The 25,963-nt window shown below is 41.9% G+C and overlaps 1 protein-coding gene across 1 annotated transcript; it reads right to left on the bottom strand.

Moving 5' to 3' along the window:
- Positions 1–5,846: 5,846 nt before the first annotated feature.
- On the bottom strand, positions 5,847–25,510 carry LOC117559076 (tetratricopeptide repeat protein 39C-like). Its single transcript, XM_034235718.1, has 14 exons — positions 24,916–25,510; positions 23,516–23,564; positions 21,645–21,773; positions 20,616–20,730; positions 19,416–19,776; positions 9,492–9,660; positions 8,552–8,645; positions 8,352–8,459; positions 8,150–8,259; positions 7,925–8,048; positions 7,725–7,822; positions 7,524–7,628; positions 7,392–7,430; positions 5,847–7,266 (listed from the first exon to the last, which is right to left on the bottom strand). Exons 1-14 carry the CDS (start codon positions 25,143–25,145, stop codon positions 7,177–7,179), a joined length of 1,821 nt encoding a protein of 606 aa, XP_034091609.1. The 5' UTR covers positions 25,146–25,510; the 3' UTR covers positions 5,847–7,176.
- Positions 25,511–25,963: the final 453 nt, after the last annotated feature.

The raw sequence follows: 25,963 nt of genomic DNA, 5'->3' as shown, positions 1-25,963 counted from the left end.
AAATGTAACCATTTGCATGGAAAAAAAACTCAACTTCACTGATGTGTAGGTGATCTAGTATTTAGTATTGTTTAATGGACTGTATATCAGTGTATTCAAGTCAATACTTCATTCATTTAAACCAATATCTTTCTTGATTCTTTGTACAGTATGAAAAAAAAGTCTTTGTACCTGAGCTGAAGTTCACTGCTGTGAGGAGTCCAGTTCTGTCTCTCACTCTCTGGTCCAGCCTGTCTGCATCACCTGGACACCTTAAACAAACAGATATATATATATATATATATGTGTAAAGAACCATGTGTACAAACAATATAACTGATTCTCTTCTGTTGAACATGTTGGATTGTGTATTGTCCGAGTCAGGGTCCTTTTTATTTGACTGTAACTGGACATTGTGTTACCAATGCTTACTGTTTATTTGATATCAATTTGTAATACAATTAATAAAAACAACAAGGTTTGGGTTCGTTCTTCAGATGACTGTGACGTTAACGTGTAAGCTCAATAATGAACTCCAGCTCAACCAACCATATTGTAATATCTAAGTAATCATCTTGAAATATGACATTAATAATTGTAATATACACACATCTTATTGTGAGGCTGATTTCACATACACTACTTCGACGTTAGCTAAATAGAAAATAGCATGGATAATTTACAAAGGCTTTAAAAACACAGCAGGAGCCCAAGACAATTATAACACTTGTCATTATTTCAGTACAGTTCAATTGGTTTTATTTTCAGAAACGGTTATCAACCGTTAGTGCCAAAGCAGTAGGCTATAAAATATATTAATTACTGCTGTAGACTGCAACCACTACTTGTTTAGCTAGCATAAACTCAACAAAGCTAGCGTTAGCTGGCTGACTGACGTTATTTTGCCGCTAAACTGCACGATATAAAACGGTGGTCTTCAAAGCGGATTTAATCCCCAATCACAATAATAATATTCAAAGTAATACTGGGCAAGTAATGGGCAAAATGTACCGTTGATTGATGCGCCATGTCAGCGGACTGGTAGCGACACGAACCGTTAGCTCCGCAGTCTCCAGTCACCCGAGCCTCGTCGTTCTGATAGCTCCGCCCCTTCGCTCCAACCCCCCTCCCTCCCCCCACATCTACAGGTGAAAATTACTTTTGCGACACATTTATCACAAGAAGTGTAGCAAAAGTCAAGACCGCAGATTCGTCGATTTATACTGCCACAGAGCAGATTCGTCAAGTTGTGACTGATTTGAGAGGTTGTAATAAATAAAGTTGCAGTTGTAATGGAAAATATATTTTAAAAATATGTATCTTTCTGCAAGTGAACATTTCATAACTAAGTTCATTTTTTTATACAAGCTACAACACTTTTTTTTTTCTTCTGTGACTTCAAATTTGGTTCACAGTTACGTGGATATTTTTTACAAGTGTAAATTTGGTTCACAGTTACGTGGATATTTTATACAAGTGTAAATTTGGTTCACAGTTACGTGGATATTTTATACAAGTGTAAATGTATGTACACAAACTCAGATTTTTTTTCTACAAGTGCTCACATCAGGTTTTCACGCTCTCGCATTTTGCACCATATCTACCTTCATATGGGAGCCACCATGATGGCTTTGACTTTCTTTTCCACAGGGTGGGTGCGTCCACTCGATGTCCGAGATATTCCACTTCCTCTTCCAGGAAAGTGCACTTGCTCCTTCTCAGACGCAATTCTCTTCCTCATCCACACCGCTCACCAGGATGTCATCTAAATACACTGCCACGAAAGGAATGCCTCGCAGGAGACCTTCCATTGTCCTCCTTTCTTTTTTTGGGTCTGCATTTTTGTTGCTGTTTCCATTCTGTGCAGATCTACTACGACAAGCTCTGGCAATGTGTCCTATGCAGAGTTGGGTGTAACGCGTTACTTTGTAACTGTAATAATATTACTTTTGTCGGTAACGGAGTAGTGTAACGCGCTACTTTTATAATTCAGTAATCACACTACAGTTACTAACATTGCCCCGGCACGCGTTACTTCGTTACTTACTAAAAATCAGTCATAATCACACTGACAGACAAGAGGGGTTTCCGCCGCAGGTTTATATGTACGTAATCTGCGCGATTTGCGCGTCCACATCCCCACGTGCAGTGCTGCATAAACATGGCTGAGTCAGCGATAACTTTCGAGGGGTGGAGGTATGCCATTATTTTGAGTTCGTCCGAAGAATAGACAGGAATGTGACGGTGAGGTGCAAACTGTGTCCAGGCCAGAAGCTGTTATCCACTGCTGTAAACACCACGTCAAACCTCAACAAACACCTGCAAAGAACACATGCTAAGGTGAAGCTACCGCACACGCTATTTGTTGTTTGTTTATATCACGTAGTCTGTTCTTCTTCTCTGTCTTCTGGTTGTTGCCTGTTTTTAATGACGAATACACACTACCGCCGCCTGCTGGTAAGGAGAGTTATTGCCACTCACGCATGCGCAGTTCGTACGTGCTCGGCGAGTAAAGTAACGAGTAAAGTAACGAGTAAAGTAACGAGTTACTTTATGTAGATAGTAACGAAGTAGTGTAATATATTTTTTAAAGTAATATGTAATATATTACATTTTTTTAGTAACCCATCTCTGGTCCTATGTTACCACATGCATGACATTTCTCTTGTTTAAACTTACAGTCTGCTGCTTCATACTTGGTTCCCTTGCATCTGTAACACTCTTTGGTAGGTTATCTGTGTGCATAAGCCTCCTGTGGCTTTTTATCCATTTTGAAGCTGTGGCCCCTTGGTTTCGTATCCTGTGCATTTTTATTTGCAGTCTCTGACGCCACAGCAATTGACAATGCTTTTTCAAATGTTAAATCCGCTTCTGATAAGAGTCGTCTCTGAATCCGATCTTCATTTATTCCAGAGACGATCCTGTCTCTCAACCTCTGCTGCAAAGTGTTACCATAGTTGCAATCCTGCGCTAACCGACGCAGCTCAGCCACGTATTCCATTACTGACTCATTGGGCTCACGGTTGCGGGAGACAAACGTACCTTTGCACAATTTCACTAGGCTTTTGGGTCAAAATGATTTTTTAGCAGCTCCACAAGTTGTGTGTAAGTTTTATCCTTGGGCTTATCCGGACTGAGGAGGTTTTTCATAAGGCTTTGTTGATGATCCCACAACACTTATTAATATGGCTCTTTGTCTGTCTCCATTATCAATTTCATTAGCCTCAAAAAACTGTTCCAATACCTCACAGTATTCTTCCCACTTCTGATTTTTTGCATCAAAAGGTGCCAGCATGCCAATCATTGCCATTGTGTGTCAATGAATCCTCTCCTCCACCCGCAGACGTTGCTAATAATTTGAGCTAGCTGCCGCTAACGACCCACACCTGCATGTAAGGTGCTAACCAGTCCGTTCGGCATGTCCTCTTTGATCCCGTCTTGATCCTTGTCTTAATCCTCTTCTTAATCCTCGTCGCCAATAATATGTTGTATCTTGTGATCAATAATTGTATGTCCACAACGTAGGAGTAGGTTTAACTGGTTTTACTTTGGTAACATGCTTCCCGGGACTTCCTCGTGGGAACATGTACAACAGGCTCTTTTAATACCAAGAGTGAGTTTGTCCCCTGCTGGACAAATGCAATAACATGTAATAATAACACAAGGTAAGATACCACAATATGTATTCTTAGTCAATGTTTCGTCCTGCTGTCATCAGAACCAAAGTGTGGGATGTTGTCTGTGAGATAAGCTTCCTCTGGTGGAATAAAAACAAATGGACACCGTAGATTGGTACAATGTTACAAGGTAAGAAAACATTAAACCACTTTCCAGAAGGTACAATAAAACCCCTGTCTTATCATTAGCTCAGAGCATTTGCCTCACTGGTCGTGTTATGGAAAGATAACTAAAGGAGGACAGAGTATTGCCGCAAAACAGCTGCAAAGAGACCACAAAGGGTCTATAAAAATGGGCAAAACAACCCCCAAGCGAAGAAAGGGATTACCAAGAAACAAAAATCAACCACACAGAGAAACAAAATGACAGCCAAAAGACCAAAACAAGTTAAACAAAACATTTACAAAAATAAAGAAAAGGACTAAGAGGCTAAAAAACGATACAGTCTGTGTGTAGGAAAGGTGGTGGATTGCATCTCTTCCTTTATTGTTATCTCTGGGCCCATTGTCTCATTATCCACCAGGGTCTTGTACTGTATATATTTATTTTTGAAATGTGAATATTGTGTAACCCTGACACATTTGAAATAACATCAACTGTCATAAGTGCAATTTCAACAGAAAATATATCTCAGAGGCAAAGAAAGACAGCACATATTTGGCAAGGTTAATGGAGTTTATTGAGTTCATTGACACATTGGAACATCATCATCCTGACATGTACAATCAAATTCAACATAATCTCATGACAAAAGGAAATATAATTGAAGTGACAGAAGTATTTGGTATGTTACTGACATTTCACCGCTACGTTACTTGCAATCGCACTGACCACTTGCACAGCGGTCAAATCCACATTTAACACAGTCCATTACAGCCACAGGGGGTGACAGCTCGGCATTAGTAAAACAAATGTCTACAACTTTGAACATGGGATGAAAAACAGATATTAATTGTTGAAAGCCTCTGTGAATGACTGTAAGATTATTTTTCTCATATTGCTAGCCTGACGAATAATGACAAAAGGCAATAACCTGCACATAATGATTAGTATAGTACAGTGTGAAACTCTGTTGAGAAAGGTTATTAAAATCACTCTTAACACGCAGAAATATTATTCTTGGCCATATTCTAAATTATACTTTTCAGCTTTATCACAACAACACTGCAGTCTGTCCCGCTGTAAATAACATTTGCAAAAGTATTACTTCTGTTGTATTATAAATAAAATTGTCACTATTATGGACCATTTCAAAAGCTTGTACTACTAAAACACTATTAAAATAAATTCACTAGTAATATATGTTAATTAGGCTGACATTTAACAGCACCTTTAAATGGTAACATTACAGTACAGAGTGTACTGTGTTATAATACCGTATACATGTATTTGCATGGATGGACATACGCGTACATCTGACTTCAATACAGTCTTATAGCCACTGTTACCCTGCCATACCATGCATAGTGCACAGGACCAATGCCCACTGTTTTCACATAAAAAAACAAAGTGTGGTGATTCCTCAATAACTATAAAGACATGACATCTAAGTACTTCAATTATTTGTTTTCAGGTGACAAGTGAAGTATTCCCACAGTACCTAATTGTTTCTATATGGTTTGTGATTTTATTCCCACAATGAATATACTAATGGCGCGTTTCCACTGCAGGCCTCGCTCGGTTTGGTTAGGCCTTATTAGGCCCGGCTCACTTTAATGCTGCGTTTCCATTACAGTTTAGGAACTGGGGCAGTTACTATAGTAACGCAGTGTAGGCGGAGCCGTGACGTCATCTTCAATGAGAGCCCCAAAAAACAACACAGCCGTTAGCTCTTAGCACTCAGAGCTCACAGCTCCTCATATCTGTTCAGAAACTTGACAAAAGTTAAACAAGTACAAACCACAGACTGCCTGTGTCATGGCGAATACAGTCGCTGGTTTATTTATGTCTGTATAGGCCGTTGTTGTGAATGTGGACGGTCGGAGCATATATAACGTTAGCTTAGCCAAGCTACATTTAGAAAACACGCATTTTAAAAGGGTTTTTCGCCTGCCGTCTGTCTGCAGACTTGTCAAAGCATTAATTCATGGATTTTACTAACCGGTATCAGTATGTTGTTACTTCGGCATCATTTTGAAACGTGTATTACAATTAAATCACGGTCAAATATGTTCACCTTGTTGTAGTTGTAGCCCCCTTGCCAGCGATTCTCTCTCTAGTTTAGCATACTCAGCCCGACTCAGCCTGGTTGTTCCTGGCCCTAGAACCACGATTTAGTCGGGCCAGAAAAAAGGTGAAAAAGTAGCCCCGGGCCAAAACTAGGCCAAGTGGAAATGCAACCGAAAACAGGCCCCGCACGGCTCGGCACGCTTAAAGCGAGCTACCCGCTGCAGTGGAAACGCGCCATGTGTGGCCCCTTTGTGAAATGACCCAACATTATTTTTGCAATATGACCAGCTGTCTGATAATTTAATTTGGAAAAGCAGTGAAAATTGTTGACGAAAAAAAAATGATCAACCCATGGAGTCCTTTAAATTCATATTTAAAATCAAATATTCAATTTGACTCTTATTTCCCTTATCCTTTTCATGATATGTGATTAAGTTAGTCCCATTCACCAGTCATTGTGAAGTTGATATTTAGGGAAATATTATCTCATAAAAAATGTACTTTTATGTTCTGAATTTCTCACTGAAGGGAGGGGGAGGCAATAGTGAATTCCTCTTCATACACAAGCTAATGAGAAAACATTTTACTAGCTGTAGCTAATACATTAGGTTGGAAACAATTAAAGAAACAGTTAAAATGGTGGGTTAATGTGCTTGTTTGTTGCTGGGCACAGTGTCTATATCAATGCAATCTATGTGTGTCCTGTGCAGAAACAGCCTGGTTTAGCACTAGGTCTTAAAGCAAGGGGAAACCGGTAGCTAATTAGCTTGGCCAGACTGAGGAAAAATCCGCTTTGAAAAACCCTTAAGACGTCTTTTTATACAGAGCATTCTGTGTTTGAACACACTATAAGACAAAAATACAAAAATGAGGCCTGTGTCTAAATTTGAGTTTTGTGTCTGTTCTTGAGCTCCTAACGTTAAGTGCGGAGCACTAGACACTTCTCATCCTTGATGGGAGCCATCTTGTCTATGTAGCGGAAGGCAATCCATCCACAAAATGTATTGGTGACTACCTTGCTGGCTTAAAATATATTCTGTACCGGTATAATTGTCTAGTTTAAGTTTTAGGTTTAGTTTTTAACTTGCTAGCCATAGCTTGTCTAGCCTTTTCCTCTTTATTTCTAAGCTAGCATGAACACACCTAGCTATTTCTGTACAAAATGCACAGAGATCACACTTCATATCAATCTGACTGGGTAAGATTACAAAGAAATGTATTTCCCCAAATACTTTAAGAATGAAAAAGAGTCTGTTCACCGGGTTGTGATACAGTCATTTTGATTGGCTTAAAACTTGGTGTAAAAAGCTATGAGCAAAGCTTTAGCCATTGCAGCTATCCATGCTGGAGTCATTGAGGCACAACTTCCTTCAGAGTAGCCAGGGCTGAATGGATGCGGACATGAAGCCTGTTCTCAAAGTCATAGTCCGTAAAGTCCTCCTAAAATAGATAAATGGATGAATAGATAAAACATGTTATTAGACACCTCTTACATGCAATACATTTCTAATATTTTAATAAACAAATTCATTCTAAATTAGAATATTGCTGTGTCGATATTTTACCTTAGCTTGAAGTAGAAATGACCTCCCCTTTCCAACAGTCTGGATTGTAATATAGAAAGGACCAGGTTATAACTGTGCATGTAGTCACATCATTCCAGTCTGCATAAAAATGTGAATGCTGTGAAAACTGACCTCCTGTTTGGCAAGGAGTATGCATCCAAGCTCATAGACGGCATATGGCTGAACATAAGAGTTGATCTGTCGTCCATACTCATCTCTTGCAGCCAGCTGGAACGACTGGATGACAGATCACATGGAAAGAAGAGTGAGCTGAGAAACATTCAAAGTGTAGAATAACTGCAAAGTCATTCAGTGCTTAATGCCGACTGATACCTGAACAGCATCCCTCATATTTCCATGACATTTGTGAACAGCACCAAGAAGAAGGTGTTTCAGGCCCCTGCAGGAAGCCTCATCTAAACTCTGCAACACTGAACAGAAATACAGAGAAATAACACAGGGGTAAAAATCATTTCTTAGACATCCAGCTGCAGCTCACTTTTACTGCTATACAACATGAAGGTTACATTTACCTTGATTCATTATCTGCAGTTTAGATGAGGAGCAGTTTTGAAGTGCTTTCCACAGATACAGCACTTCAATTACACCGAGGATGCATAGCTCTCTGGTGGGAGAGATCTTTCTCAATCTCTCAGCCTGCAGATAGGCACCGGAGAGAGAAGGAAAACTTTTGTGACACACTTGTGATGACCTTGGAAAAAGAGGGGACAAAAGGCTAAATCTGCAGCAAAACTCACTCTTTTGACTGCAAACTGCTCTATCTGGTTGTTTTTTCTCTTGAACAGCTTCTGCACATCTTTGAAAACACCGCTGGCTCCATCCAGGTCACCTGAAGCACCCTGACAAACTGGAAAAACACAAAGAATACAAGATAACATACTTACATACAGTACAGATATCCCAGCAGTGTAAGCATATGTTATGGTGGGACAGGCTTACCTCCGGTCAAGTAGGCATAGTAGCATTGGGACCAACGCGACTCATTCTTCAGCCTCTCAAACGCTCTGTATGCATCTTCAAAATTCATCTCTATCATGCTACACCAACCTGAAACAAAAATAAGAGTCAAATGAAACCCTCGCTGTGATCTACGCTTAGTGGCCAGTATGTCACAACTAACCTAACATATAAACACATACCAATCTCATAGAGACACACATGCTGGATCTCTCTTTGGTCTGATGCAAGCTCTAATGCATCATGGAAACAGGCCAAAGCACTGTTGATATGGCACTGTGGACAAAGGAGAGAGCACACATCAGCAAAGGTTGTGTTGGACACACAGGACATGCATGTGTTGAGTAATGGAGGAATACAAATAGATGGTGGATTAGATGTTGGTGAGTTAATGAGCCATCTGACATGCATGTTTTACTTTTTCGTTTGTAAAAAAACCTTGTCTTTTTTGTTTTAATACTGATTTTGGCCAGAAAAGGCAACCAACATTTTACAATTTATCATAAACTAAAAAACACACTCTGAAGGCGTTTCCGTTATGACACAAAAATACCCAAACAGGACAACGACGTGTGGTAGCGACCTGTCAATCACAAGGTAGCCACACCCTAAGCATGCTCTTTATTATCTATTTGACTTTTTTATAGACGTCTATACAATCAGACCTCTTGTAACCAGAAGATTTGCCCCCCACTGGCCATTAATGAGAATGCAAGTTTAGGGCTCTTCCACAAGCTTCACTTTTCAGAACCGGAGGCAGTGGCGGTTCTAGACCAATTTGACAGGCTGTGGCCAGTTATTTTATAAGAGGGGCACAATAAACGCGGGTTAAAAAAGACAAAGACAGTAAAAAGTGCTTAATCCAGACAAAGATAATTTCACCTGCCCAAACGTTTTCTACCTGTGTACACGTGATTATTACCTGGTACTAATATCGATTATAAACATGAAAGAGAAAGCTATTTAGCTTTAAAATGGATCACTCTAAGGGCTTCTGAGGACTCTTTTCAGATTCTTCTATAATAAAAAATGTCTTTCTATTTCCCATCGAATGTCTTTGTCTAACATTACATACAAAAATAAATCACTTCAATGAGGTTTGATAGAGTCTGCTGCACATACTTCTAGCCTGTGAACTCGTCCTTTAAAGAACATGAAGAGAGATGAGTTGGGGTAAACCACAGACTTCCTCTGCAGAATTGCTTTGGCTTCCAGCAGCCCCTCATGTGTGTCGGAGCCATCCAGAGCAAAGAAGGGCAGCACTACTGTGTGGTACCACAAGAGGGCCAACCTGAGCAACACAAAAGGAAAACCACTCAGTCAGAAAACTGAGATCTGCAGCTCTATCCGAATCTGAATAACCAACCCAGTCTCACGGCATTTCGTGTTCACCAACACGATTTTGAATCTATTGATTCGTGTTCACCAACACGATTTGCCCCTTTTTCTCGTGTTGCACAGCACGATTTTAAAAGCAATGTATTTCTACTGCCTGCAGCACGTCTTTTTCTCCGGTCGGGTCGAGGAAGACCGGAAGCTGTGTGGTTCATAAAAACATGTTCTTACTCAATATCAAGACACAGTTATTGCTTTTATTTGAAATCGTATAATTTCGGACTTTTGTTGCCGTCTGTGAGGAAAATAAATGGGGCTCAGAGCCTCAGGATACTGAAATCTGTATTTTTTAAATCTTTTTTTCCTTCTAATTTATTATTCTTTTCAAAATAACACACTGTTATTTACTCACCAATAACACACAATTATCCTTGCTTTTATTTATTGGTTTAATTCCATAATCTCGGGCTTTTTTGGCGTCCGTCAGGAACTGAATTTCAAAATAAAAATAACCGGAAACAGACGTAGGCATTTCGAGCGATTACCCAAGATCCTCCGCTATGGTTTTAAGCTCGTTTATTGGATGTTTTAGCCGCAATGCATGCTGGGATTTGGTGTTTATATGATATGAAATCCGGAAAACATTTTAAAATAATAAAATAATACTTAATTCCGAGCGCTCTTGCTTTTCTCTTTGAAAGTCATCACATAACGGCATTGTAATACACGGTTCGGCTGCATTGTATATTACAGATCTGCCGTAGTTCTTTATTTATAGAGCCCTGATGAGAAGACCTTTGGAAAAACTGAGAAAATGCCGTCGAAACTGAATACTTGACGTGGATCATAAATATATTCAACAATTAAACAACATCTTCAATTTCTATTCACACAATACGTCTCCTTGCAGTATCAACACTAATTCGGCTGACTTTTACATTTGATCTAATTCACAGATAGGTTATATTTACACCATAACGGTGCACAGCTAATATAAAAGGACTGTAGTTTTTAAAGATATTACTGATTTTCTTTGAATGTAAGAATGTAAATACTGAGTCTGAAATAGTATAGCAATATGCTGTAAAATTATGTGAAAGCATGCATAAAACTACACATTTTCAGATGTTGTACGAAAACAAAAGTGTCCTACACTAATAATACAAAGTTATTATGGCTGTGTGTACCTTGTGTGCACCGCCTAGTGGTTAAAGCACGTTATTGAATTATTGTGTTTTATTTGATTAAAAAGATATTAAGAGTACATACTTTCATAGGGGGAAAGTATAAATATAGAATATAAAAAATCAAGAAGATACTATAAGTGATCTCTACAATAAAACAGTTTAGTGCAGAATGTACAAAGATATTAATAGGAGGAGGTGCAAAACAGAAAAACGAATTAACCTTTATTTAAACATTAAATAACAGATTAAGGTCTTCTTTTAAATAAGAAAAAAACTTTGGGGGTATCAATCTACAGATAAATATTAAGCCTGACAAAGTACTTAACGTCTAATATATTGCTTTCCTGCAATGTTAACTATGTTGAAGCACTTATTTTAACTGATATTATACATATGAATGATACTCTTATGTATGTAGATAGAATAAGAAATGTGCAGAATATGACAGTTTAATGGTGGAGGTACACACATATTGATAGATGTCTTGTAATGCACTGTTGAGGAACCTGTGACCCAAGTGTTTCATTCATTGCATAACTACACCGTAGTTGTGTATATGATATGTCAATACACCTTTGAAAATCTTGAAAGGGATGTGCAAAATAGCCATAATATACAGTCTTTAATTAACTATTAGTAGAGAATAATGAGTAATGAATATACTTTATTACTCGTTTCCATTCATGTCAATTGCAGATACATGTTTAGTCTTCTCAAGCACCAACTATCAAATATCTCTCCTGATTGTTGACTTGACAATCACCTTACCTGAATTTTACTCAGGTGTAACTAAAGTCTGATTTAAGGGTTGTTTATATTTCACATAGTTAATCAGAATCTGCAAAGTAACTCAAATAAATGCAGTGGAGTAAAAATACCAGGTTAACCTCTGAATTGTAGTGGAGTAGAATTACAAAGTAACAATGAGCTGTCATGTGGGTATTAATGCTGCGCATTATGGACACAAGCGATTTTCACCCATTTATTAATTATATGTTTTACATTTGATAACACCAATGTGTTTAATACTGGCAACTTGTAATTGTGGGAAAAACGAAAACGTTCAGTAGAGACGTCCCATAGAACATTTTGCGAAACACAATAGCCAGCATGTGTAGTTCTGGGGGGGCGTTCGATTCCAGTTTTGGATAGTCTGGCGTGGTTTCGTTCCATTTCACACAGCTGTTTGACACTCTGCGTAACCTTACTAAAGTACGTAGTCCTAAACGATAGCTGGGGATTATGGGTAGTGTAGTGTCTTCGGCCATCCTAAACTCAGAAATGTTGACAATCGCAATGATGCTCGAAATGTCCCTTATAGGCCTACGTCTGTTTCCGGTTATTTTTATTTTGAAATTCAGTTCCTGACGGACGCCAAAAAAGCCCCAGATTATGGAATTAAACCAATAAATAAAAGCAAGGATAATTGTGTGTTATTGGTGAGTAAATAACAGTGTGTTATTTTGAAAAGAATATCGAATTAGAAGGAAAAAAATATTTAAAATACAGATTTCCGTATTCTGAGGCTCTGAGCCCCATTTATTTTCCTCACAGACGGCAACAAAAGTCAGAAATTATACGATTTCAAATAAAAGCAATAACTGTGGCTTGATATTGAGTAAGAACATGTTTTTATGAACCACACAGCTTCTGGTCTTCCTCGACCCGACTGGAGAAAAAGACGTGCAGCAGGCAGTAGAAATACATTGCTTTTAAAATCGTGCTGTGCAACACGAAAAAAAAAGGGGCAAATCGTGTTGGTGAACACGAATCAATAGATTAAAAATCGTGTTGGTGAACACGAAATGCCGTGAGACTGGGTTGGAATAACATGAAAGGTAAATGTGACAGAGCACTGTTAGTTGTATCTACTTATAAAGGCATGAAATGTTTTTCAGGTATGTATAAACGTAGGCATGTGAGCATGAACATGTTTACAAATTATAATAATTACGTTTTATATGTGTAGTATTTTTCATACACCTGGTGCAGCTTTCGTAACATGGCGGCACACATCACAAATTAAAACAGAGAACAAGAAGTTCACTTCAGGTCAGACGGTAAAACCTTTTTGCACACATTCAGCATAAGTGTCACGATCACAGGTACAGATCAGAACCCAATAGCACGACTCAGATACAACCAGTGTATAGCAATGTTCAGTTTATTCAGGTCAGGGACAGGCAGGGTCAAAACCAGTAAATCCGTCAGACAGGCAACCAAAACCAGACAGGGAGCAGGCAGGAACTCGAGATCCGTAAACAGGCAGGCAGGGATCAAAAACCGGGCAGGACAAAAATCTAGGCTAGAATACAACACTCACTGGAGAGCTTGGTGGAAACGACAAGACAATCTGGCAAAGGACAAGTGATAGTGAGGTGGTATAAATACTGTGGAGTGATGAGGGAATGAGTAACAGGTGAGGGGAAGGGCTGGGGAGACCAGGTGAGGGAAGTGAGCTGATTACAAGGGCCTGGAGGAAGGCGGGATCTGAAATGACAGGAGAGTTTAGTTGAGCCACCAAACAAACAATAATATAAGTGTCTAACTTGTGACAGAACCCCCCCCTCTATGGACGGCTCCTGACGTCCCACGTGGTTGATCGGGATGAGCCTGGTGAAAGTCAGTAATGAGAGATGGGTCAAAGATACTGCGAGCAGGCACCCATGAACGCTCTTCAGGGCCATAACCCTCCCAGTGTACCAAGTACTGCAACCCTCTACCACGTCGCCGGGACTTGATGAGGCGACGGACAGTGTAAACAGTCTCCCCGTCGATAGTCCGGGGTGGTGGTGGGGGTCTAGAGGGGGGCTGAAGAGGGCTCACATTAACTGGTTTGATCTTGGACACATGGAAGGTAGGATGAATCCTCATAGAAGGGGGCAGACGCAGGCGGACAGCTGCAGGATTGATGATCCTAGCTATGGGAAATGGGCCTACAAAACGGGGAGACAACTTCTTTGACTCAACTCTGAGAGGGAGATCCCGTGTGGAGAGCCAGACACGTTGCCCTTGGGAGTACTGTGGAGCTGGCTTGCGACGGCGATTGGCAGTCCGTTGATAACGGTCGGAAGAGCGCAGGAGCGCGGAGCGGGCCTTTAACCATATGCGTCGACATCGGCTTACAAACGCCTGTGCAGATGGGACGCTGGCCTCACGTTCCTGTGCCGGGAAAAGGGGTGGCTGGTATCCGCGGGAGCATTGGAATGGAGAAAGACCAGTAGCAGAACTAGGAAGGGTGTTGTGGGCATACTCAACCCATAGAAGCTGCCTCGACCAGGAGGAGGGAGTGGAGGAGGCTAGACAGCGTAAGGCAGTCTCCATCTCCTGGTTCATTCGCTCTGCTTGACCATTGGACTGGGGATGAAATCCGGACGAGAGACTGACACTGGCTCCCAGCAGCCTGCAAAACTCGGACCAAAAACGAGAAGTAAATTGTGGTCACCGATCAGAGACAATGTCACTGGGGAGACCATGCAGCCTGAACACATGTTGTAGCATGATTTCAGCCGTTTCCTTGGCAGTAGGTAATTTGGTTAATGGAATGAGCAGACTTGTATGACTGTTACCGTCTGAGGGTGGTAGTCCAGTGACAAAATCCAAGGAGATGTGGGACCAGGGACGATGAGGGATAGGCAAGGGATGAAGAAGACCGGAGGGAGCTTGGCGTGAAGTCTTATTTTGGGAGCAGACTAGGCAAGCAGCAATGAATTCCTTGGATTCATTGCTGAATTCTCCATGGAAAACCACCAAAATCGCTGTCGAATCAGGGCTAGGGACCGTCTCACTCCTGAGTGACAAGCCAGGCGAGAGTTATGACCCCACTGGAGAACCTGGGTACGGAGAGTGGCAGGAACAAACAGACGGTTAACAGGACAGGCACTTGGGGCTGGGTGTTCAGCATGAGAGCGCTTGACCTTATCCTCTACCTCCCAGGTCACCAGACCAATGACACATGTAGAAGCGATGATATTCTCAGTATGAGATGGAGAGCTCTCTGGCTGGAACTGGCGAGACAGGGCGTCAGGTTTGATGTTCTTAGAACCAGGTCTGTATGAAAGAGAAAAATCAAAGCGTGTGAAAAACAGAGCCCACCTGGCTTGACGAGAGTTCAGCCGCTTAGCTGAACGGATGTACTCCAAATTTATGTGGTCAGTCCAGACCACAAAAGGCTGCTCTGCTCCCTCCAACCAGTGTCTCCATTCTTCCAGGGCAAGTTTCACTGCCAACAGTTCTCGATTTCCAATGTCATAATTCCTTTCCGCTGGGGACAGCTTTCGAGAGAAGAAGGCAGACGGGTGCATCTTCTGATCCTCGGCCGACCGTTGAGAAAGAACTGCCCCAACTCCAGTGTCCGACGCATCTACCTCTACAGTAAACTGCCGAGTAGAATCTGGTAAAATCAAAATAGGAGCAGAGGTGAAGCGTGACTTTAACTCACCAAAAGCCCCTTCGGCCACCGAGGACCACCGGAAGGGAATGTTCTGAGAGGTGAGAGCTGTGAGAGGAGCGGCCACCAAACTGTAGTTTCGGATAAACCTCCGGTAGAAGTTGGCAAAACCCAGAAAGCGTTGGAGCTCCTTGCGTGTTGAAGGGCGTGGCCAGTCAGTCACTGCCTTGGTCTTTTCAGGATCCATCTTGATGTTTCCGGTGGAGACCACAAATCCCAGGAACGGGACTTCTGTGGTGTGGAACACACACTTCTCGGCCTTGACAAAGAGGTGGTTCTCCAAGAGCCTCTGGAGGACTAGGAGAACATGGACCACATGCTCCTGTTTTGACTTGGAAAAAATCAAAATGTCATCCAGGTATACAAAAACACAGATATTGAGAAGATCCCGCAGAACATCATTCACCAACCCCTGGAAGACTGCAGGTGCATTGGTGAGTCCAAAAGGCATGACTAAATACTCATAATGTCCACTAGGAGTGCTAAATCCCGTCTTCCACTCGTCCCCCTCCCTGATTCTCACCAAATGGTACGCGTTACGTAGGTCCAGCTTGGTAAAAATAGTAGCGCCTTGTAACAGTTCAAATGCAGAGGAAACAAGTGGAAGGGGGTACCTGTTCTTGACAGTGATGTTATTGAGTCCTCTGTAGTCAATGCATGGGCGCAGAGTCTTATCCTTCTTACCCACGAAGAACAAACCTGCACCAGCAGGAGATGATGAAGGCCGGATAAGCCCTGCATCCAAAGAGTCATTGATATACTTCTCCATTGACTTAGTTTCAGGAGCCGATAGATAAAAAAGTCGACCTCTAGGAGGAGAAGTACCAGGTAACAGGTCAATAGGACAGTCATTAGCACGATGAGGCGGGAGTGAGGTGGCCCGAACCTTGTTAAAGGCCTCTTTAAGGTCCCAGTAATCCTTGGGAACACCGGAAAGGTCTTGACACTCGGAGATAATCGGCTGACTGGAATCAATTGAGGAACTAGATCTTAAGCAGACAGCATGACAATGAGCACTCCACTCTCTAATAGTCCCTGTCTCCAATCTATATGAGGATTATGCCTCCTTAACCAAGGAAACCCCAAAATGACAGGCTGATGTGGTGCATGGATAAGGTGAAAAGAGAGTGTTTCGCTGTGATTACCTGACATGCTCATTTGAACTGGAGTTGAACGGTGTGTCACTCTGCAGAGAAGACGACCATCTAGAGCTGTAGCATTGATGGGCTTCTCCAAAACCTCCCGACCAAGTCCCATCTGAAAGGCCAGTGTTATATCCAAAAGACTGGCATCAGCACCAGAGTCAATAAGAACAGCCACAGTGTGCATTTTCCCCAAGCAGCTCAGCTGAGCATGGGTTAGGGGTCGACAGGGCATTTCTAAATTCATAATTCGGCTCACCAGCGCCCTCTGGATGACTGGTGAGCCCTGCCTTTTACTGGACAAGAGAAGGCAAGATGACCCTCCTGGCCGCAGTAAAGACAGCAGTTGTCCCGCAGGCGGCGCTGTCGTTCTGCCTCGGAGAGCCGGGTCCGCCCCAGCTGCATTGGTTCAGAAGAGTTAGAAAATCCTCCTCTCACCTGTTCAGTAGCATGCGCTGACGGAGGAGGCGGAGCCTGAGGGGCGACGGAGAAAACCCTCTCTTTCCTCCGCTCCCGCAGACGGCCGTCAACGCGGATGGAGAGAGCCACCAGCTCATCTAAATCAGCAGGAAGGTCCCGAGCTGCCAGTTCGTCTTTAAGGCGATCCGACAGACCGTTGTAGAAGGCATCGAGAAGTGAAGAAGCATTCCAGTTACTCTCGGCGGCTATGGTACGAAACTCGATGGAGTAATCGGACACAGATCTCCCTCCTTGCGCCAGGTTAAACAGTCCCCGAGCGACCTCTCTTCCGGGTGTAGCGTGATCAAAGACTTTACGCAGTTCATCGGAGAATAAGCTTACAGATGAGCAGGCAGAGGATTGTCTCTCCCATTCGGCGGTACCCCAGTCTTTAGCTTTGCCCGTGAGAAGAGAGACAATATACGCCACCCGGGATCTTTCTGTTGGGAAGGCGGAAGGCTGAAGCTCGAAGGCGAGGGAACATTGGACCAGGAATCGTCTGCACGAACCTGGGGCTCCAGAGTAGCGTTCCGGAGGAGGCAGGCGTGCATCCGATGCCGGAGGACTCTGGATTCGAACAGCGGAAGCTGGAGTTAGTTCCGGACTTTGGACCGTAGCAGGAAGGTTCTGAAGATGATCACGGAGATTCACAAAGGTCCGTTCGTGACGAGCGGCCATCTCCTGCATTGCTTCAGCCATGAAGGTAAGCTGCTGCTCGTGGCGTTGTAACACGATATCGTGCGTAGGCGGTTCTGTCGCTGAGTCGGCTGGGTTCATGTTGGCCAGATTGTTCTGTCACGATCACAGGTACAGATCAGAACCCAATAGCACGACTCAGATACAACCAGTGTATAGCAATGTTCAGTTTATTCAGGTCAGGGACAGGCAGGGTCAAAACCAGTAAATCCGTCAGACAGGCAACCAAAACCAGACAGGGCGCAGGCAGGAACTCGAGATCCGTAAACAGGCAGGCAGGGATCAAAAACCGGGCAGGACAAAAATCTAGGCTAGAATACAACACTCACTGGAGAGCTTGGTGGAAACGACAAGACAATCTGGCAAAGGACAAGTGATAGTGAGGTGGTATAAATACTGTGGAGTGATGAGGGAATGAGTAACAGGTGAGGGGAAGGGCTGGGGAGACCAGGTGAGGGAAGTGAGCTGATTACAAGGGCCTGGAGGAAGGCGGGATCTGAAATGACAGGAGAGTTTAGTTGAGCCACCAAACAAACAATAATATAAGTGTCTAACTTGTGACAATAAGAGCAAAATATAACAGTTCAACGGACACAGGGAGGTAAAAGGTACGATAATAATAAATAAATAAAAATAAACTAATAATTAAGATTAAAAGACAAATTAATATATATTTGAGAACTGCCATCAAAGTTTAGTTTACAGTTTGAAGATCAGGCCCAAACCGTTATCACCTATACTAAGCTGCCGTTACAAGTTCCTCCCTGTCCTTGGAACAGCAGATGATGGCGGGTTGAAGGTCACACATTAGTAAGTGAACCATGTCCATGTCCTCTTCACATGTGAATCACAGACATACCCTTATTAAAATATAGTAGCATATCCAGCAGCAGTGGAATCAAAAGGTTATCAGAGATGCTCACAGAGGGTTATTATTATGGGGGCCAGGATTAGCATAATTATTGTATTAAAAAAATATATTCCTAGTTTACAAATTATGATGTCTAATTTGAGTGATGTTTCATGATATATTGTAATGGGTTACAAGTGAACATTCATTTTAAAGACTTACAAGGCAACAGCACTGAGAAACATTTAATTCATACTAAAAGTTCCCAGGATCTAGTGATAAAGGTTCCCGGTTATAATATGCTGCTGGTCTGGGGTATATTGCTTATCAAAATCAAAATACATATTTAGGTGCAATTTTTGAAAAGTAAGCGTTAGATAATGCCTTATATTTTAACATTTGAACCAGTATGTGTTACAATCCATATTTTTAAGGACTGTTTCCTAAAATAAGCTTCTTCTAATACTAAGAGTAGAAAAACTGAAAAACAGAAACTCCTCTCATTCATATCGTTATTCTGTTGAGGGGTTTGGTTAAATCTTGTTAATAGCCCGATTTATTTTCACTTATATTCCTTGAAAACATGGCGATTTATGATTTTCAGATTTTTGGAGTGACACAATGATTCTGAAAGCTTCTCCTGTAATATGGCAACAACATAAAACAATCATTTTTGAACCATGCTTCATCCAAAGGTCAGTTTAATGTTTGCGGAAATGTATAATAATAATCACATATTTCATAAGATAATTCCTCGTTTGCATATTTAAACATGATAAAAGTTTAATAATTGTCTTAATATAATAAATGAACTGGGGATGTTTGATGGTAAAATGTATTATGGTTTTCAGTTCAGTTCCCCCATCAGCACCAATGCTGTGTCTCTGTTATAAAAACTGAATAACAATTCAAAGGAAGTTTACTCACGTAGCGAGTGGTGCCTTCATGTCCTTGCTCTCGCTTGCATACATGAGGGAGGACAGGCCCTGGTGACGGTCGCCGGGGAATCCCAGCAGGTTGATGATCTTGAGCAGGTGAGGCGGAACCATGGAGATACACAGGTGGAAGAGGCCGTAGCCGAAGCTGACGGAGCCCTTGAGCCGGTCCAGGGCCTCGGCCGTCACGCAGCTCTCCACTGGGGCGTTGTGGTTGGCGTTGTCCGTGGTGAGGGGCTCCTGGTGAAGGGAGGACCTCCGCTCACTGCCCGCCTGCAACTGGCTGATGTCACTGTGGCACTTGTTGTACATCTTCCACGCCTTACGGAGAATCCAGCCCCCTTTGATATAAGCTGGAAGTGGAAACAATAAACTTTAGAATAATTGATGTGATTAAACCAACCTAGGTGATCTCTAACCAGTGGTTACCAACCTTTTTTGTCTCGTGTACCCCTTGAGCTGGTCACCATTCCATAAGAACCCCCTCACTCATCTGTCTTGTATTAAACCCTTTGTAATTGTATTTAACCCAACTTTTTACCCACACTCCTGTTGTGTTTGGTGTTCTGGTGCCGCTGCAGGGATGGCTTCATATAATTATATTCCAGGTCTTGGACGCCCTCCTAAACCCGATTCAGCAGCGACGGTACCGCCGGCTGTATGTTTATCCCTGGCTAATCATGCATCCATTCTTACCATCACTTTGCAGCTAATGTAAGCTAATTGCTATGTGCGGCGCCACAGTGTGAACACGAACTACAGTGGTGTTACAATCCACACCATCCCGGGAGGAACTGTTACTTGCGGAAGCAGAACTAGACCACCGACACCAGGCTTATTTAAAAATGTTTTTTGTGTGGAAATAAATTGCATTCCCTTATTTTTCTACAGACCCCCTGCAATCCCTGCAAGTACCCCTACAGGTCCCCGTACCTCCGGTTGGGAACCACTGGAGTAGTACACATACTTGTGTACAAATGTAATTAATTTTTTCAGTTATTAACAGTATATTGCAAGTTATCAGTTTCATCACTTGATTATTTATTAATACAGTCTGTGGTTCTTGAAACTGGGGGCGTGTCAACCGTTCTTTACTATTGGTCATTTACTGAATATGGAGAAGTTATCATATAACCCCCACAAAAAACTGTTCTTTTAAGCTCACACTCTCTGGTCTGTTTGAAATGATCACCTGAGAGTTCCTGCTTGACGAAGGAGAGCACGGCGAGGTACACCTGACAGTCAGCAACGATGATCTGTCTCTGCAGGCGGTCCACCACCACCACGCCCGACCTCTGTGAGTCCATCTGCAACACACACACACACACACACACACACACACACACACACACACACACACACACACACACACACACACACACACACACACACACACACACACACACACACACACACACACACACACACACACACACACAATATGCAGTATTACACCCCCCTGCCACTTTACCCAGAGGCTGGCAGGGTTTCCTGAATGACCCGGGGCCCCCACACTCCTCACTCAGTCTGCTGATTACATTTCACAGAAGCAATAATTTAATTTGTGAGTGGGCTTGGTATGATCTCACCGCTGCCTGCATCATTAGGCATGATGCAGAGGATATAAACCTTGTTATCTGAACAGTAGCCTGCTGTAGCAAGCGACGTGGAAAACATCAATTGGTGTTTTTGCCCCTCAACTTTGACAAAGTTTAGTTTTAAGGTTCAAAGTTCAAAGGTTCAAACAGCGTCATTGTCATATGCACAGATACAGTGTAGGTATGCAATGAAAAACCTCACAGGCTCCTCCAACAATGCAACATAGATATGTATAAGACATAAAAGAAAAGAAAGAAAAAAAATACAAATAGAGCAAGAAGAAACAAAGTAGAAATAAAATAGCACAAGAGAATGTAGCAAGACCAATGGGCAACTGAGTAATGCAGGAGAAGGTAACTCTAAGTCAAATAGAATAAGATGAGCTGAAAATACAATGTAATGTGAAATGCTGTACAGTGAAATCAAAATACTGCTAATTGTAATAATAGATACATATGTGAGATGTAAACAGATTAATGTTATGAAGCTGTGATGGCACAGAACTCAGGAGTTAAGTCTGATGTGCGGGATGGCAGCAGACACAACAGTTTGCTGTGAAGGTGTCTTAATGCCATGTGTAATGTCTATATATTATATTTATTTATTTATATTTTGAGCTTACACTCTTTTTAATCTTGTTCCTGATTGTCTCGATGACCCCGGCGCTGTCGCTCTCACACAGCTTCTCCGTGGTCCTCAGGTCGTCGCAGGCCGTCTGCATCTTCTCCTCCTCAAATGTCATCATGGCGTTCTGAATCACAATGCAACGAAGAGGATTGGTTCTAATATATCTTTAAGAAGAAACAATGTACTGCATTTTTATTCTGGGCGATAATGCAGCATCAATTACATCCTTCAATAAAATGATGTTGTGATGAAATCACATATCAAGCATATGCTAACAGAAAATCTAATGCAGAATGATGGAGGATTATCATGTGTGATGGTCCATGTGGATTCACACTGCTGATGCTAAGTACAGCATTGTGCCAGATTTTCATCACCCAACAATTCTGTTTATAGGAATACCCTGGTAGAGTTACATTAACAGTTGACTTAACCCATTTAAACATTGTCAGTTTACAGCAGGAAATAAGAAAATAGGCTTTACAGTTGGGTAATTTATTTAAATGAATGTATTGCATTGCCAGACAAACACTATTGGTATATGCTATTGTGATAGATATTGTTATCCAGATATTAAAACGCCTAAGTGGGGATAGAACATTTGGTCTTGTTGAACAGAGCTATGCTGAGCTGGTTTACAAACAGAGGTCCTGTTACTGTAAAGGAGGAGAGGAGTGTAACAGTCTTGAAAAGTACAAAGGGCTCTTTCTGCATCACAATGAACAGAGGAACATCTGTACAGCTGTGTGTTGGAGTCAGAGAGATGCTGCACATAATGCCAGAATCATTTTTTACTAAAACCTTTTAGATCCATTAATGAGTAAGGACATAGTCACGTATACAAGGTGCAAAATGTAGAGATATATGAGTGACAATGTCAAACATGTTCTTGTACGCTGCATTAACTGAATATCCCTGTGCACGTCTGGTCACACCCCCACAGCCTGGGCCAATTGCTATCTGGGGACCGAGGATGACATCATCTCTGGATTCATGATGTGTTTTTGTGTGTGTGGGTCATCACGAGGCGACAGAGAGAGTGTGTGTGTGTGTGTGTGTGTGTGTGTGTGTGTGTGCGTGTGTGTGTGTGTGTTTGTGGTGTGTGTTGTGTGTGTGTGTGTGTGTGCGTGTGCGTGTGCGTGTGTGTGGTGTGTGTGTGTGCGTGCGTGCGTGTGTGTGTGTGTGTGTGTTGTGTGATGTGTGTGTGTGTGTGTGTGTGTGTGTGTGTGTGTGTGTGTGTGTGTGTGTGTGGGTGTGTGGTGTTGTGTGTGTGTGTGTGTGTGTGTGTTTGTGTGTGTGTGTTGTGTGTGTGTGTGTGTGCTGTTGTGATGCATCCATTATGTTAATGTGCGAAAGCAGCAGAGAGGAAGTCCGTGGTGACAATGGGAGCAAACACTTTGACAGATTGGGTTATCCAAGGTGATTCTTGGAGTTTTTCTTCATAAATTATAAATCTTACTATACGCTACACTGATGTACCAAATATAATCATTATTTTCATTAGTGTAATTTTTTTCCCCCTTTTGCATTCATTTTGGAGGGGGACATTACATATGCCAATATTACTAAACTGAAATGTTGAAATGGTTTTTATTAAAGGTTTTGTTGTTACAAAAAATGAATGGTGTTAATAAAGAAAAATGGGGTGGTACCCAAAGAAAGCAAGATAAGCTTTTGGCCTAGCCAAAACATCAGTTATACCAGTTCATTACAAATCATTTTTCAACATCCATTTTAACATCCGATATTTTTTATCATACTGTTTTGTTTTTGTGATTCCTCTGGCCTTTCATTTGATCATTACAATGATCAAATGAAAGGCCAGAGGAATCACAAAAACAAACCACCGACTGAGAGGAAACTCACCAGGAAACTGACGAAACTGGCCCCAAAGCTCATCAGTGGGCTGTGGGTCCTACACAGAGAGGAGAGAGAGGAGAGATCCAGTGGACAACACCAACTGAATTGAATACTCTGAAATGTAAGTATATGAAAGGAGCCACAGGGCTCCTGTTCAGCTGTCATGACTGAGGTCAGGGGTCGGACTACAATCGTTTGTTTGACAGAATCAATATTTGCAATACAAAAATATCCATGCAGGGAAGTAAGTACTTCATTTAAGATCTCTGAGTCCAAGACATGCAGGGTTAGAAAAAGAAGCAAATAAGTGTAAGCTATATTCTTGTGAAAGGTGCAGAGAGCAATGAGTGGTCTCCATGATGGACCATCTGTCTATTCCACCAGAGGGTCTACAGCTCAAGTTGGGCTCTGCCAAGGTGTCATACTTCAAATAGTATTACAATTTTGAATAATAGATGATGGATTCTTTTTTAGAATCTGCAGATGTTTTTACTATGTATTACATTATCTTTCTTAAACATTTCTCTTGAATATAGAAATGTAGATAATAGACTATGTCAAATTATTTCAAGGGACATATCTGAATCAGAATATCTTTATTCTCATCATACATACGGTATAATGACATTTCCTTGGCATCTCTCACTGCAGTAATAGAAATAGACACACATGAATAAAAGCACTGATAAAAGCAGAGGTTGCAGCAATGAGACGGCACTAAAATGAAATTAAATGTCAATACTGTATTTACACATGTTACAGACTATAACATTTAAAAATACAAAGTATAAATATAACTGTGTTTTCATAAATAGATGCTAAAAGTAACCATTAGCTTAACAAATAGCCATATTTATAAATACTTGTGGTGGTTACAGTCTGTATATTCTCTTTTTGACATGGCGAAACATTTGAGAAGCACTTTGAAGGGGAAGGGGGAAGCCTCACTCATGAGGAACAGGTTTTAACATTTAACACCTAATGACCATTCATTGAATCATGCCGTTATCTGTTCCATGGAGCAATGTTTGAACGGTTTGTATTCATGTGCTCCACCTTGAAGTAACCACATATTACATTGTTCCTGTAGCCTATCTTTTTCGACCTGCAACATACTGCAACACAGGGGTGTCAATAGGGCCTGCATACACCTGCAAAAATAATTTCCCAGTTTGGGATTAACAAAGGATCTATCTATCTATCTATCTATCTATCTATCTATCTATCTATCTATCTATCTATCTATCTTTCACAATGTACTTGTCAGCACTAAAACAAAGGGAAACATTTGGAGTTTTGGTTATTAATAGGTTATTTTTGCTATGATTTTACTGGCCCACTTGAGATCAGGGTGGGCTGTGGTCCCTGGTCTGAGTTTGCCCCCCCCCCTCATTAACATGTGTTACCTGTATCTCCTGAAGAGCTCGTCGCTCTCCTTGAAGCCGTTGTTGAGCAGCATGTTGATGCCCTGCAGAGCCATCTCAGCATCATCTATGCGCTCCGCCTGCTCCTCCACCTGCTGCTGGCACTGCTCCGGACCCGCCATGTTTATCAAAGCGCTGTCCGCTGGATCAGTGCAGAAAGGATGGTGAGGATCAGAATGTGAAGGCGTGTCTCCTCTAAAACAAACCCGCATTGGTTTATTCCTGCAGAAAGGAGACCAATCCAACCTCACATCTGCATAAAAAGCAGAATGTTCCGCAGGCTGCAGACTGTGCGGAGGGACAGGCCCCTGGTGCCCAGACCAGGCTCTCACACTGCGGCCCGGCGACCTACACTCAGCATTGTTCTCTCCGCCGGCAGCCGCTCAGACATCAGCCAACTCGCCGTTATTTGTCAGTAAATTAGCCATCCGTCAGTCCTCCGCTCCTCTCTTCCTGCAGCAGCGTTACATAAGCAAGATCCGGTGCTGAGTCGACAGTCTCACGTAATGCAGCCCCGCGTCATAACGCACAGCACCGTGACAGGATGGAGATGGAGGGATGGGGAGGCTGAGCTGGAGCTGCATCCTGCCAGCATCCATCCCTCCATCCCCCTGCGGGCACACGGTGACAGACAGATGTACAGAATCAACACAGCTCCATCCGTCTGTGTATATCACGATTCACATTAAAACACATTTTTAAAGGAAATGTTGGGCAATCATTTTCGTTTAATTTCTTGAGATAAATCTGTCGTTTTTCCTATTTTACCTTAAAAAGTGCTATATAAATAAAAGTTATTACTATTATTATTTGAATTATTATTTTATATTTGCTCTTACTTTGAAGCATTTTTGGGAGCCAATAGTGTTCTGTTTCCTCTATGTATCTGACAGCTTTAGCTAGTAACTTAATAGATTCAAATGATTAGCTCCAAATCATAAATAAACTCATACATAATTTACGATACAATGACGAGTTAAGATATCCAGTAATCTGATACATGATTATGAAATTAAAACCAGTTTTACTT

The sequence above is a fragment of the Gymnodraco acuticeps genome, unplaced genomic scaffold (assembly GCF_902827175.1).
Source record: "Gymnodraco acuticeps unplaced genomic scaffold, fGymAcu1.1, whole genome shotgun sequence".
Taxonomy (NCBI): Eukaryota; Metazoa; Chordata; class Actinopteri; order Perciformes; family Bathydraconidae; genus Gymnodraco; species Gymnodraco acuticeps.
This window is presented reverse-complemented; position numbering and strand designations above follow the sequence as displayed.

Coding starts and splice junctions, on each gene's coding strand:
- LOC117559076 (XM_034235718.1), bottom strand. CDS start 25,145: ATGCGGGTTTGTTTTAGAGGAGACACGCCTTCACATTCTGATCCTCAC. Junction 19,777..20,615: donor CGTCAAGCAGGAACTCTCAG/GTGATCATTTCA, acceptor TTCCACTTCCAG/CTTATATCAAAGGGGGCTGG. Junction 7,267..7,391: donor CATTTCTACTTCAAGCTAAG/GTAAAATATCGA, acceptor TATCTATTTTAG/GAGGACTTTACGGACTATGA.